At 33.6% G+C, this 16,338-nt stretch overlaps 1 protein-coding gene across 2 annotated transcripts in view; it reads left to right on the top strand.

Annotated features, from left to right (window-relative positions):
• The window catches only part of LOC106462531 (protein turtle-like), a 262,128-nt gene that overhangs the window by 231,259 nt on the left and 14,531 nt on the right, over window positions 1-16,338 (top strand). For both annotated transcript variants that reach the window (XM_022389838.1, XM_022389837.1), the window contains exons 10-11: window positions 14,630-14,808; window positions 15,159-15,236. In XM_022389838.1, the coding sequence (XP_022245546.1) occupies window positions 14,630-14,808; window positions 15,159-15,236 (257 nt within the window). The remainder of the gene's footprint in view (window positions 1-14,629; window positions 14,809-15,158; window positions 15,237-16,338) is intronic.

The following is a 16,338-nucleotide window of genomic DNA, read 5'->3' on the forward strand; positions in this document are numbered from 1 at the left end:
ATTATTTTCAGGTTTAACATGTTTAATTAATTAAACATATCAATATCACAACAAAGCTATCAAACACCCGAATAGGGCAAATCTTGGAAGGTCAATTAAATAAATTAACTCGTTATTTACATTCATAAAGTAATTTATGGGGGTTTTTATTTAAAGGCATACGTTAGTATGCTTTAGCTAACTGAAGTATCCAGCACTGTAAATATAGTTCTGGTTGTTGATCTAAGTAGATCAAACCTCGATTCTAAGATTCAAAAGCCATATGAAGGAATGATGTAGTAAATTAGTGTAGGTCAAAAGCAGACCTTTTGGAAATGTACAAGTCACAAATCAGAAAATTAATTCTACAAACCCGCTCTTTGTAGAAGTCAATATCAGAGGCTTGAATTAATCTTGTCAAAGTGCTAGGTAGGGTCAGTAAGAATCACCAACTACAAACGAGCATTTTTATAAATATTGTAAGACATTGGATATATATTGCTAATTCAGTTTGCGACTGAGAAAAACATAACTCAGAAACCAATAACTGTAAATTATTCGTTATTTTCCAACAATGGAAAGTGTGTTACAGAAGTTTTGTAGTAGGTGTGGTTGTAAGTCGTTTCGTGTGCAGTCTGCTAATACTGTATACACTTGTCTTGATGAGACGCAGCTCTTCTCATCACTAATTTGGACTTTTAGTTTCGTGTGTTTATTGTTCTACAAATATTACTACTTTAGAGTGAGCAAGAGATTTTTTTTCAAATTTCTACTACGTTGCTTTCAACTCATTATCTCTAGTTCATACTTTCATTTCAGGCACATAATGCTGTATATTAAGAGTACAAAACACAAACGACGTTTTTTTTTGGCAGAGTGAAAGATAAAATCTTTATTAAAAAATTCAACCGACTAGTTTTGTTAACACATTTAATTGTTACCGAAAATAATCGGCTGAAAATGTTAATAAATATTTTATCTTTCATTGTGACATAAAAAAACACGTAGTTTTTGTTTTTCACACTTATTATCTCCATACTACTTAGATAATAAATAAATTGCTCGATACTTAACTTCAGTGCCACCACGTGGACTGAATAGAAAACTTATTTTACTTTTTCCACTTGCATAAACAAACAATCTCCCAGACAATTCATCAAAAATACGTCAAAGAACACTTTATTTAAATATATACATAAGAATACAATTATAATTCTGTTAAAATAGTAAACATTCGAATAGACTCCATTATTTGCAGTGTCTTTTTTAATTTAGTTTCAGCACAAAGTGTTTATTTTTCCACTTCAATCACTTGTCGCTACATTTCACACAAAATAATGTTTAGTTATTAAGATTGTGTTAATGTGCATCAACTTTCATGCAGGGCAACGCTTCATTGGTAAGATTGTATTGACATGCGCTACGTCATTTTTAGATGTAAATAAAAACTAGGAATCAAGAATATAAGTTCAAAGTTCAGACATAACAATGAACTAAAGCTACGCCCCCCAGTAGCACAGCGGTATGTCTGCGGACTTACAACGCTAGAAACCAGGTTTCGATACCCGTGGTGGGCGGAACACAGATAGCCCATTGTGTAGCTTTATGCTTAACTTAGAATAAACCAAACTAAAGCTACATATTTCTTTATAGAAAGAGAATGATACGAAAAAATATCGACTTTAGTTAAATAAATCAATCTCAACTGAAATAATCTCAACTCTTTGTAGCCAATGAATAAACATTTATTCGATGAAACTTGTTTATCTTAAACGTTAACTAGTTCCTCTTTTGTCCCCTTAAAGGAATGGGTACAGTCCATTAGTTATCGTGCCGGGATAAGTTTTGATACCGTGATTTTGTAGTGAAAGCGCTCAGCATTTTCAACTGTAGGGGCGTAGCCGCTTACGAAGCAGATGCTCCTGACTGGATGCCTTTCTCCTGGTCAACAATTCTAAGTTATGGATAGCTATGCCTGAACCTTTGGTGTTTGACCAGGCCCTTTAGCTCATGCGAGTTAAACCTTTTTTTCAGATACTATGACAATATCTCTGCTCTTATAAATCTACAAGTTTCACTGAAACAGTTTAATTACGTCTGGAAATATTTAGAAGACGAGTTTTTCTCAGTAAAAATTTACATTATTTTGAGGGCTTTCACAAGTTTGTTTTGTAACAGGATAATTCATGTTATTCTAAAGTAATGCGTTCGTATGTTTATAATTTTTTTATACTTTATTTCAAGATAGTTTGCGGATCATCATTGAAACTTACAAGTAATCAAGTTTAGTACTGGCGTACCGTCACGACAAGTGGGTTCGAATCCCTCTAGGCCTGTCTCATAAATCGTAAGTTCGTAAATATATATCTAGTATTATATAGTCAATTATTAATACATTGAAATCGCGCTATAAACCAATAGCGACCCAACCGTAAAAGGCAGTTTCCGGATATAATATACAAACAATGAATCTAACACAGACAGCAAATGAAAGAAATACACATAGTGAACAACTAAATAAAATATGTATTCACAAAGAGCGTGTCAGCATTCACACTAACTGATCGGCGTACAATTTTTTTTTTACTCATACTAGCAGAAGAGGTCAAAGAGGTCACAGCTGTAGAGGATAAAGTGAAAGGCAATTTTCATTCATCATCCATATTCAGAGAAACGTTAAAGGTGTGGTATATCAGTTTGTACACGTATCTGCATCACCCCTTGACATTGGCTTACCCCTCCCAAAGTGGGTGGTCAGATACAGGGCCGAAATGATATGGATTTTTAGTTTGTCGGCATATGCAAAATTCACTTGAACAATTTTGTTTTGTGTTTTTGGTTTCTTTTTGTACCAGCTCGATTTGAATGTATTTGTGATTGATTATAATATTTTATTTTCACCACTGACTTTTAGAAGTAATATTTCGCCCACTCACAGCTTATGCTGATATGTTTACACTTTATAAGTTAATATATACACAGAAGAACTTACAAATGGTATCAACCATGATAAAGTATAGCACAGTTCTGAGGAAGTTTCAGCTTTCTTAAGTTCTGTGTTATTTGAGCTAATGCAGTTCTCGCAATTTTCCCCTGTTCCTTTGAAGGCGTTTGGGTTATTGTTGCTTCAAAGATTGTCGCCAAAGCTCTATTCAGAAAGGAATTAAAGAACTTGCAACACATCAATGAACGCCTCATGTAGCTTATGTAATTATCCTAGAAGTTTGAAGCCAACGTCGCGGATTAATCCAAGCTTCCTACTCGTATACAGTTCCATAAGAGCGTTCAACGCATGTATATGTAGGCTTACCAAGCAGATAAAGTGTTTAAAGTGAATTCACGAGTCGTGAGTATAATACGGAATGTGTAGGATAGTGGCAAACTCTAAGATGATCAAAGCAGTTAGGACAGTAAACATTTTTCGCTTTATATCTAAATTGTTAGTATGTTGTGATTGTTTCAAATTTATAAGTCTTTGATTCAAACAGATTCAAAATTTGTAAAATATATCTTATATGAAACTGTAACCAAAAAAGGGATAACTGTCAGAAATATTTGTCATGAAATTAAAATGAGATGAAAACCGTATAATATTCTATATAGATCCAGATTTGGCATGCTACAAAGCAATGCTAAACTGTAATTCAGAATATAAATCTGGCTTGTACTTCTAAAACTTAAATCTATAGTTTTAGCCCTTAATTTTTCGTTGGAAGATTTAACTTTAACGTGAACTGACGTTATTTATCCTGCTATTGGCACAGAACACACAATTATATTAGATGGTTTAAAACATTACTTATTTATAATTAGCGATGTCATACCGCAAATAAACTACTCGCATCTGACTAAACAAGTAAACTGTTTGATGGAAATCAAAGTAGCATAAATACTCCATTCTGGAGAATAAAACTACGCATCAACTTGAATAGTGTATTATAACATGGGTTACCTTTGGTTTCACGGAAATATCAGTATCATATTGTAAAATCTACTGACAGAAAGAACGATATCAATTTCGCCATAAAATCTGTCAACAAACAGCTAGAAATGAATAGATACTAATATAAAAGTATCCTAGTTTTAGCTCGAATATATTTACATTAGTTTTCTGCAAAAGAGCTCTGAAAATAAGACGTACAAAATGAAGTTTTGAGAACATTCTATAAAACGTGAAATCTTGTGGATAGCCATATGTTAGAAGTACGTATCATTGTTTTTTATTCATAACCATTGAACTCCAATGGAAGAAAAAAACGAAAACAGTTTAGTTTCAGTAATTATGAACAACAGATAAATACCTGTTAAAGCGAAGAGGACTGTTGTTGATACAATAGTTTTTCTTCTCTTTTCTAAACACCTTAACACCTCCAAGGAGAACATAACAAAACTGAAGCACCAGAGCGTAACTCCATGACCTGTTCACGTATTTCCTGTAAGAGATCTGTGTAATTTTACTGTTGTGTGTGTGGGGTTTGTCTGCTAAACAACCAGATGTTTACTGAGCGTAACGCGTACTTAAAAATAAATTCATGGATCAAAACATAAAAATTAATGAAAAAATTAAAAAGAACAATGGAGTAATACCTTTGGTTATTTTTACTAAATAATCAACCATACAAAATACTTCAACTTACTAAATAATCAACCATACAAAATACTTCAACTTACTAACCATACAAAATACTTCAACCAACCATACAAAATACTTCAACTTACTAAATAACCTTATTTAGTAAGTTGAAGTATTTTGTATGGTTGGTTATTTAGTAAGTTGAAGCATTTTGTATGGTTGGTTGTTTATAAGCATCCACGAAAAGATGTGTTTAGGTTTTCTTTAGAATTGAATAAAGCATTAATTTAATGCGTGAACTTGCTGCCACGCCTCCACTGGTGAGAGCTAAAACTTGATATTATTTCCTATCCTAGCATGAGAAAGGTTGCGTTAACTTGTAGTTAACTCATGATATATTAACAAGGCTGCGCTGTTAACTTTTGTTATGTTAACAAGGCTGAACTGTTAACTCATGTTATGTTGGCAAGGCTATGCTGTTAACTCATGTTAGCAAGGTTTAACTATTAATTCATGTTATGTTAGCAAGGCTGAACTGTTAACTCATGTTATGTTATCAAGGTTGAACTGTTATCTCATGTTATGCTATTAAGGTTGAACTGTTAACTCATGTTATGTTATCAAGGTTGAACTGTTATCTCATGTTATGCTATTAAGATTGAACTGTTAACTCATGTTATGTTATCAAGGTTGAACTGTTATCTCATGTTATTTTATTAAGGCTGAACTGTTAACTCATGCTAACTCGTATTTGAGCGATCATAATCATAAATCACGAATAATTGTCAATAGGAATAAGAATGAGTTATAGCGTGTAGCAATACAAACAGAGTGGTGTTGACTATTTGGATAAATTTTATAGTTGTTTGGTGTGTTTCAAAACAGAATGAACTTGAATTGTAAACTAACGAAATAACCAATTTAACGTACATTATCCAGTCTTGAGTAACAAAAAGAAAATAATCAATTTTTTAATGACACCTGGAAGGCCGAGATGCGATAAAATGTAGCAGCATTTTTTATTATACTTTAGAGATTTTTGTTTGTATATTGTATTATAGTATTATCGTTTCTAAAAGCAAAAACATAGGCACAGTGCAGAAAAGGTGAATTATGTAGTAGCTGTTGTGGGAGAATAGTAACATTAGCAAATCTAGGCATTACTAGAAAAAAAATGGAACGAACCAACCCCCCCCCCTAAAAAAAAACAACAACAAACAAACCATAAGTTATGCAGAAATCTAAATGTGTTGGGGACAAAAAATCAATCAGACACTTTAGTTTAAAACTAATTAAATAATTTATATTCATTATTTTTCTATAAAAAATCAGAATAATATTTTGTCAAACTAAAGAATTATTTAGCGCTACTTAAAAAAAATCGAAATAACTTATAAAATACAACTATATAATCAGCATACTATTAATAAATGTTCGTTAGCACAGTTGTAGTAACCAATAGCGGTGCTTCTATAATGACGTCTCCAGTGGCCCAGCGGTAAGTTTGGAGGTTACAACGCAAAAATCGGGTTTCGACCGTAAACCTAAAAAAGGATAACTGTCACAAATATTTGTCACGAAATTAAAAGTATACGAAAGCTGTATAATATGGACATACTAAGATCTCAAATATATGATCCCATATATGGACATACTAAGATCTCAAATATATGATCCCATATACATGTATGACTAAAACAATAAATTATACGAAAGCTGTATAATATGGACATACTAAGATCTCAAATATATGATCCCATATACATGTATGACTAAAACAATAAATTATACGAAAGCTGTATAATATGGACATACTAAGATCTCAAATATATGATCCCATATACATGTATGACTAAAACAATAAATACATACAATGACATTCATTCTTAAGGACTAGGACAGTCATTAACTACTGAACACCAGCTTAATATTTGTCACGAAATTAAAATTATACGAAAGCTGTATAATATGGACATACTAAGATCTCAAATATATGATCCCATATACATTTAAAAACAACTGCGTTGATCATACCTTCCTTTAAATCGATATGTTTATTATGCCAAATATTAAGCTGGTGTTCAGTAGTTAATGACTGTCCTAGTCCTTAAGAATGAATGTCATTGTATGTATTTTTTGTTTTAGTCATACATGTATATGGGATCATATATTTGAGATCTTAGTATGTCCATATTATACAGCTTTCGTATAATTTATTGTTTTAGTCATACATGTTTAGCACATATCTTCATAACACGATGAGAACCAGTAATACATGGAGAAAAGTTTTTTGATGTTAATTTCCAGGAACTTGGAGATCTCGCTTCAGAAAAATCAAATGATAAAGGAGAAATAAGAACTTCTAAGTATTCCCGCTATTCAAATAAAAACACGTGTTGATAGTACACTCAAAGAAAAGGGTGACTTCTCTGCAGTATGTTGACGAATTGGATGGTGAAGTATTTTGACGAATTGGATGATGAAGTATATTGACGAATTGGATGGTGAAGTATTTTGACGAATTGGATGATGAAGTATATTGACGAATTGGATGATGAAGTACATTGACGAATTTGATGATAGGGTATACTGAAGAACTGAATGATGAAGTACAATGACGATTTGGATAGTGCAGTATATTGACGAATTGGATGATGAAGTATATTGACGATTTGGATAGTGCAGTATATTGACGAATTGGATGGTGAAGTGTATTGACGAATTGGATGATGAAGTATATTAAAGAATTGGATGATGAAGTATACTTACGATTTGGATGATCAGCTCGGCTGTGCATATGTTGTTAATTACGATGGATAATAACTAATTATATCGTTCACTTCAAAGACTCGACATTGCGATGAAAATGTAAGTGAAACTTCAAAAACAAAGAAAATTGCTGAAAAACAACCACATAACGGATTAGAAACAGTTTACAAATTTCACGTAGTTTAAGTTGTGGTTTATATTGTGGCAATTTACTTGTCTTTTAGAAAGACAAACCCTTTTATGTTGTTCTCTCGGTTATATTAATAGTTCTCATAATAAGTGTGAAACTTATGTTTGAGATATTTATGCTTTACGTTTGTCTTAAGATTTAGTGCTAATCTTATATAATGTGTTCTTAAGACTTGAATTATTCAAATAATTGGTGGATACATTGAGTAAGAGGTATTGCATTTTTTTATTGAAAGGTCATTATAGATTTTACGCTATAATTGTGTACTTATTTTAACTAATGCAATTAACATTTTATGTTTTCCTCTATATTTATGTTTTTAAGCGTAAAAAATTTATTTGCATCAATGAAAAAAACCTATACTTTTGAAACAATATATTAGTACAAAGACAAGGAAAGTAATTTCGACACTTTAATGTGTCTTCGTTAGTCCTACAGAGCTTTCTAGAAATGTCGAAACTAATTTCTTAATCTTTGTACTAATATTTCATTCCAAAAGTGTTTTTTTCCCGTTAATTTAGCTAATATATACAACATCGTGCACTTTACACTATTACCATTTTGAAGACTTGCATGTTTTTATGTGTCTGGGTACATTAAGATTGAAAGTTGTAGCAATAAAACCCATTCAGGAAACTAAAACGACGATCAAAGTGACAGTTAATGTATTACTGCAGCAGGTGAATGAATGGAATCAGTGGTCGTTAACTGCCTTTACCAAAATTACCGATTTTGCGATACTTTTAATTCCCTCACATTAATAACAAACAACAGACCAAGAACTAAAAGGATAAGTCATTTACTGTTTGAAAAGTGGCCACAGTATAAGTCATCAGCTTTCTACTCTACCTAGATATATTAAGGACAAAAATGAAGATTCTCGATAGCATATGTCCTAAAATATTGTAATTATATACTCGGTGTCTTAATTCGACAAAGGATCGCTTTGTGTCTGACAATAAGAATTCCTTAGTTAAGCGAAACTCCCTCTTTTTAACATGTTCGTTATATAAATGTCTGTAATATTGTATTCAAGTACAGCCTAATATGATAATAAGATAAAAATCCGTAAAATGCAGGTGTGCTTTTCTTCATTTTTCTAAATTTGTGCATTACGAATTTCAAATCTGAGGTTTTTAAAGATATTGGTTGTGATCTATTTTTTGTCTCCTACAAGACAGTGACTAAGTTAGATTTCGCTCAATACCATAACTCGTCAAGTGGACTGGACGATGAGAGACAAACATTTGTATGATTTATTTTAATTGTCTTTCTTTCTGAACTGTGAGCCTTCGAGTCATCAAAGCATTACATCCTCTCTTCGGCCATAAAGGAAATTCTTTAAAAAACAGCTGTCTATACAATGGCTGGATAAAGGAGTTGCTTACGATGTAACTAAAGAAAAAGGCGAATAGACAAGGAATATAGAATGGAGTCATTAGAATCTGGAGCAAGAAGTAAACAATCAAAGGAATAATAAATATAAGGTCTGTCTTAAGACAGCATTATCACCAAGATCCCACTCTAGAAGAGACGTGAAATATAAACTAAAAAGGTGTTTAAAAGGAGACATGCCTTTTTAAAGAGATGTATATTATCATGGTAAGTTCAAAACTGTGTCATGATATTGAAACTTGCAAATGTTGATGAATTTTGTGAATGAATTGAGTTTATCATTGTATGAGAATATGTTGAAAATGAATGTAAGCATAAAGATCCTTGGTAAACTCTATAATTTCGTATAAAAGGCTAACCAAAGTAAATGGTACTCCAAAGCCTGTAGCTGATTATAATACATTGAAAGAGAAAAACTAACTGTAAGCCCATACGTCAGACAGACTCAGATGAAACCAGAAGTAATGGGTATTTAAACCTCAGGAGGGTTTTGTCAAACAACAGAGAGAGAGGATAGATCACAATACATTGAAAGAGAAAAACTAACTGTAAGCCCATACGTCAGACAGACTCAGATGAAACCAGAAGTAATGGGTATTTAAACCTCAAGAGGATTTTGTCAAACAACAGAGAAAGAAAATAGATCACAATACATTGAAAAAGAAAAACTAACTGTAAGCCCATACGTCAGAGAGATTCAGATGAAAACAGAAGTAATGGGTATTTAAACCTCAGGAGGGTTTTGTCAAACAACAAAGAGAGAGGATAGATCACAATACATTGAAAGAGAAAAACTAACTGTAAGCCCATACGTCAGACAGACTCAGATGAAAACAGAAGTAATGGGTAGTTAAACCTCAAGAGGGTTTTGTCAAACAACAGAGAGAGAGGATAGAAACGTCAAGTGAAGTGTTTTGTCGGAGGTGTGACGTTTGGGCCATCCATGTGAGAAGATTATCAAAAAATGACACCCAAACAAATTACTATATCACATAGATGTATGGGGAATTAATTTGAAATAGCACAAAAAGGAAAAGGTTGCAACGGCTACAGAATTTATGACATTTGGGACGAAAGAGAAAGGCTCGTGGTTTGGCAGCATAAAGTGTAAGATGTTAGTTATGGGACAAAGCAAGAAATGCGTTTAGAACAATTTGAAGGACTTTGTTAACAGTAAGCATGGTTGTAAAAATATCTATGAAAACAGTATTGTCAGCATATTGGTAAAGATGAGCAGGGAACTGTATAAAACATAGGAGAAGGTGCCGAGCTCTGAGAGACTCCGACTTGTAGAATGAAGTATCGAGGGTGCCGAGCTTTGAGAGATTCCGAAGTGTAGAATGAAGTATCGAGGGTACCGAGCTCTGAGAGATTCCGACGTGTAGAATGAAGTATCGAGGGTACCGAGCTCTGAGAGACACTTCGACGTGTGGAATGAAGTATCGAGAAAGAGTACCATAGATGGAAAACAAAGGGTTATGTTTAATGAGTGTAAAGAAATATATAGGTACGGATGTCGATGTAAACAGATGTTCAATATGAGTTGGCCTTGAAAACTAGCCAATCATAACCTAGAGTTGTTTGTGTCAGGTTTATTTTGTGCCAAAGAGGTTTGTAAAGTACATAAAAGTCTTAAGTGGGATATTAGTTATAAGAATTGCTAACTAATTTATATAAAGATAAAAAATATATATAATAGAAAAATAAAACAACGGCAATAAGTGGTGGAAAGTAGAGAAAATAAGAATGTGACGCAATATAATGAAATAATACCAAGATAGAGAAATTAAAGCACGAATAATACTAATAATGTAAAGTAAGCTTCATTATGAGCTTAGTTTTGAAAATATTTTCAGAGACTTGCGAAGGTCAACAATCCCGGGATCGAGATTGATGTCATTTGGTGTTACAATATTTAACAGTTCTATCCAGTAAGCTTCTTTAGTTTCCCTGTTTCTGTTAGATATAAAATTGGTCTCTATACCCGTCAGTTTAATGTCTTCAAGAGACTGTCCAGACATGTTAAAGTGTTTTGCAACCGGAAGTTCTTTGTTTTGATTGTTGATTTGTGGTTATTAAAACGTTCCCGTATAGTTGTTTTGGTTTGACCTATATATTGGAAGTTGCATTTTCGACTTTGGATTAAGTAAACAACATTGTTTATAAAGCGGGTTATGCGTTTAGTGATTTTGAACTGCTTTTGGTCGTCTTTATCGGGAAAATTTTCCGTTTCCTGGATGAAGTTACAGGTTTGGCATCGCTTGATATTACAAGGATGACTTCCACCTGGTGTCAACTTAGACTTTAGTGTGAACTAAATGGGCATGCAAAGTTTTATTTTTTCTGAAAGAAACGACAGAAACTTCCGTAAAAATGGATTTTAGTCGATCATTAAGTTGAAGGAGGTAAAAGTGTTTCTTTAGTATCCGGGGTAGGTGTCTTAAATATGGGGTGATAGGTTAAGTGGAACACGGGAAGAATTGGTTTTAGGTAATTGTTTGAAGGCAGATGTACGTGGTATATTGTTAGCTCTGTCGAGATGACGGTGATAGTGCTTTGTTTATAACCTCTGTCAGTCATAGTCTGTTTCAAAGAATTAATGTGATGGTCATAGTTCTTACTATCAGAGCATATCTTCTTTAATCTAAGTGCTTGAATGAAGGTGATATTGTGTTTGGTGACAGCTTTGATTATGTACGTATTGTGGTTTATCCGTTGGTTTTCTGCACAAATCAATACGTAGAACACCATCTTTTAATGTTAGATTTACATCTAAGAAACTTATTTGGGTAGTGGAGTAATCTAGAGTAAATGTAACAGAACTGTGTGAGGTGTTAACATGTCTATAAAAGGATAGAAATTAATCTTCGTCTCCTACCAAATGAAAAAAATGTCGTCAATGTGACGTCTCCAAAACGTTAGTTTGTCTGTGCAACTTTCCAATAGTTTCGTGTTTAAGTCTCCCATAAAAATGTTGGCATAGTTTGGTGTCATCTTGGTGCCCATAGCTGTGCCTTTTGTTTGATTATAGAGAATTCACTAATAAGTTCAAAACCGTTAAGTGTAAGTACTAGTTAAGCTATGTCTGTAATAATTTGAGCGGTGGGTTTGTTTAGTTTTAGCAGAGAAGATTGTAGGCCTTTTAGGCCTTTGTCGTGGGAATGATTGTGTAGAGAGAAGAAACATTCATTGTACAGAATAGTGTTTGGAGGAATTTTTTCGTTGTTGTTAATGTCAGAGATCACGTTCAAAAATGTTTCGTGTCTTTAATGTACGATGCCAAACGTGGGGGGATATCTTTGATGTGATGATCAACATAAGCAGATAAATTTTGAGTAGGCATATCGCAATTAGAAATAATAGGACGACCGGGATTGTTGGGTTCGTGTATTTTTGGTAACATATAAAAGCGACCTGGAACTTGGTGTTTAGATGAAAGTAACTGTAATGTTTCACGACTGATGTTTTAGCTTTTCTGTAAACTACATAGTATATCTTTGATAAGTTTAACAAATTTCAGTGTGGAGTCCAAACTTACCTGTTTATAGTGGTTAGTGTCATCAAATTGTTGGTAAGCTTCGTTGATGCAGTCGAACTAATCTTGAATGACAATGGCACCGCCCTTATCAGCTGGTTTAATAATAATTTCATTTTCGTGTTTCAGTGAAATTAGAACTGTATCTATAGGATAGATTGTTTCGTACTTTTGAGTCAGAGTTAACGGCTTGAGTTACTTCATTTCCAATTGCAGTAATAAAACTCTATAGATGTAATTCCCTGTTAGCTGAGGGTGACCAGAAATTTTTTTCTTTAAACTATGAGTCGAAATTATTTCTTTCAGTGGTTTGATTTGAAAAAGTCTTAATCTACGTGCAAATTCTTGGAGGTCGGAAATGACTTTAAAGCTATCTATGTTTTTAGGGTTAGGAGAAAAACATTAACTGAGAACTTTGTGTTGAGCTTCAGTTAATGTTTCAGAGGACCCATTGACGACATTGGAAGTGTTCTTGGATTTGGGTCGATCAAATGCAGAAGTGACTAAGTTAGTGGAGTCAGAAGTAGGATCTATTTTAGAATCTATTGTTGGAGTTATTAACCAGCGGTTCACAGATGGTATTAGTATGAGTTTGTTTAAAATTAGTATTTGGTTGTAAACAGACATTATGATTTGGATGGGAGAATTTGTTTGTTATGGATTTCGCGCAAAGCTACACGAGGGCTATCTGAGCTAGCCTTCCCAAATTTAGCAGTGTAAGACTAGAGGGAAGGTAGCTAGTCATCACCACCCACCGCCAACTCTTGGGCTACTCTTTTACCAACGAATAGTGGGATTGATCGTCACGTTATAACGCCCCCACAGCTGAAAGGGCGAGCATGTTTGGTGGGACGGAGATTCGAACTCGCGACCCGCAGATTGCGAGTCGAGCGCCCTAACCACCTGGCCATGCCGGGCCTTGGATGGGAGAAACCTTTGTCATTATGTAAAGGATCATGATGTGTTTTTTTTATTGTTGCTTTTAAAAATGGATTTTATGAAACAGGAACGTAAGGAAGTTGTTCCGATGACGACCAGCCGTCCAGAGATTCTAAGAGGACAGAATAAATGTCCTGTATATTTAGTTCAAAACTTGTTTCGCTGCATAATCAATACTATCATAAATTCATTGTCGTTATCGTCACGATATTATGTTGTGTAAGCGTGACGAATAGGATAAAACCTTCTGTCGTTGAATTTCGAATCAGAAATGTACAAGTTAATTAAAAGGAATGTGAAAAACCAGCATATTCAGAGTACATGGTTTTTACCATAAATGTTTGTTCCGTTGGTTTACAACAATTTTCAGCTATCAGAGTTCAAACTGTAACTTTTTAAGTCTTATGCTGCGTATTTAAATAGCTTTTCAGAAAACTTCTGTCTCTCATCGTCCAGCTAAAATGAGGAATTATGCTGTTGAACGAAAAACTCCTTTGATAGTGACTTGTGGGAGGAAAAACATAAATCTGAAATGTAAATTTTACACACATATTTTATTATCTGAAATGGACAAAGTGACAAAAATATGGAGAAAACAACATCTGCAGTTTAGGGGGAAATTTATCGCAAATATAAGGACTATTCATGCAAGTAGGCAGGGGGTTTGAAATCGCATTCCCCACATTTCACCCATATACATTAAACATATATAAAAATATGTTTAAAAGCCTCAGCTACCATCTCAATGTACACCTTTCGGTGATAATTATAAATATTTTAGAGGAGACAGGCCCTTGTACCATCAGCATGTCTTCGCCACTCATATTATTTTTCTTCATAAAATAGCACCCTCCCTTTTATAGACTTCTGCCTACGCCCCTGCTATTAGTTTCCGATGTTTCATAGTGTTATACTGAATATATTAAAAGGGTTTCGGAAAAGTTTTGTCTCTTATCGTCCCGTTCAGCTGACGTGTTCTAAGCAGTAACTTGTGGGAAAAACAATATAGCGCTGAAGTGCAATTTTTACACACATCTGATATGGAATCCGAAATGAACAAATTAAGAAGAATCTGAAACAAAAAACATGCAGTTCATCGGATTTTTATCAACGATTTTAGATCTGTTGGAGTCCAATCTTCGTCAGCATTCGGCTTGTAAGCAATAATTTTGAAACATTTTGTTGTTGTTTTATTTTGTTTCAAGAAACACAAATACTTTTGATAAAGCTAAGAGAATTAAACTTGCAGGTATCGTCTGGTGGAGCAAGCTGATAATCCTTGGAGAACCATGCGAGTGGAACCAGATGAAACCACCACATTCACCATCTACAACCTTCAACCTAGTTCAGAGTACGAGTTTCGAATCCTTTCCCGTAATAGTTTAGGAGATGGAATGTTCAGCCCAACAGTTAAAACTAAAACTTCTCGTAAGTTCGATTCATAATAAAACCACAAACTGGGAATATCTTTATTATTAAAAGCTAAGACCAACTTAATAGCGTACTTGAGTTAGGTTATGAAATATTATATATTTAACTTCTTAATATTAGTGTTATGCAATGAATCTACTGCATTATTAGAAATAAATCTATTGTTTGTGCAAGCAAATGTATAAAATAACCAGAAAACTATAATTACACGAAGAAACTCTATACAGTATAGTACTGAAGTCACTTGGCATGTGTAAAAATAACCTTAATTACACGTCATTTTAATTACGCGTGTGAAAACATTTTATACCTAAATCGTGACTGTAATGCTGATGTATTTCTTGTAGCCTGGGATTTCCTTGGGCGTGTGTATCCCACTGATGCTTACGGTGCCACATACATCCCTACAGTACAGAAACCATCTGGTAAGTTTTCTTTGCCACTGAATTTACTTGCTTGACGTATTACTCCATTATAAAATCCTGGACATTAAGCGCCACGGTGTTGATTTAAACATGTTTTACATTGTATAAGTGCGTGTATTACATCCATCATTTGATTAATACCAGATAAAATTAAGCATTAACAAGGTGAGATTGTTCAATGTTCTAATTTGTCCAGTCACGTGGTTTTCTTAACGTTTTAATTGAAATTAACGCTGAAAATATACCTCTGACTAAAACTGTATTTTGCAACTAAACACCATTTTACATAATATAAGCGTCTAGTTTTCTGAGCTCAAACTATGTGTTTGTGTTGGATAGGAAGCAACTGGATAATGTGATAAGAGCTGAAACTTTAACTTAAGAATTTCCCTTTCATAACCAGTTTCTAGTTTGGCCACCAGTCTAGTTAGGCATTACTGTATAATTCATTGTGACTTGTTATTAATGATACGTGTAGTTTTAAAAGGCAAACTATACTCGAGGCTTCAAAATACAATTCTAATGAATTAGTGAAGTTATCTTAAACTTCCCGCTTACTTTTTACCTAAACAATGATATTTGCTACGTTTCTTCACAAATTAAGAGACCATCCTTAATATCCACAAAATATGGATTCCTGTTAGTTTTCCAATGAGAAGTCTCTTACTTGCCAGATCTATACGTTTTAGGTGTGTCTTAATTTGTATTGTCAGATCCTCATTAAGACATTTTGTTTAATGGATAAACTAAGGTAAGTAACATATGATTTATTATTCTAACCTAGTATGAAAAGAATAACTTCAACCTAATCCGATATTCTGCTGTAAAAGGATGTACAAGCTAAGATCAAAATGGCGATAACTTCAACCTAATCCGATATTCTGCTGTATAAGGATGTACAAGCTAAAATCAAAAGGGCGATAACTTCAACCTAATCCGATATTCTGCTGTAAAAGGATGTGCAAGCTAAGATCAAAATGGCGATAACTTCAACCTAATCCGATATTCTGCTGTAAAAGGATGTGCAAGCTAAGATCAAAATGGCGATAACTTCAACCTAATCCGATATTCTGCTGTAAAAGGATGTGCAAGCTAAGATCAA

The sequence above is a fragment of the Limulus polyphemus genome, unplaced genomic scaffold (genome assembly GCF_000517525.1).
Source record: "Limulus polyphemus unplaced genomic scaffold, Limulus_polyphemus-2.1.2 Scaffold1191, whole genome shotgun sequence".
NCBI lineage: Eukaryota > Metazoa > Arthropoda > Merostomata > Xiphosura > Limulidae > Limulus > Limulus polyphemus.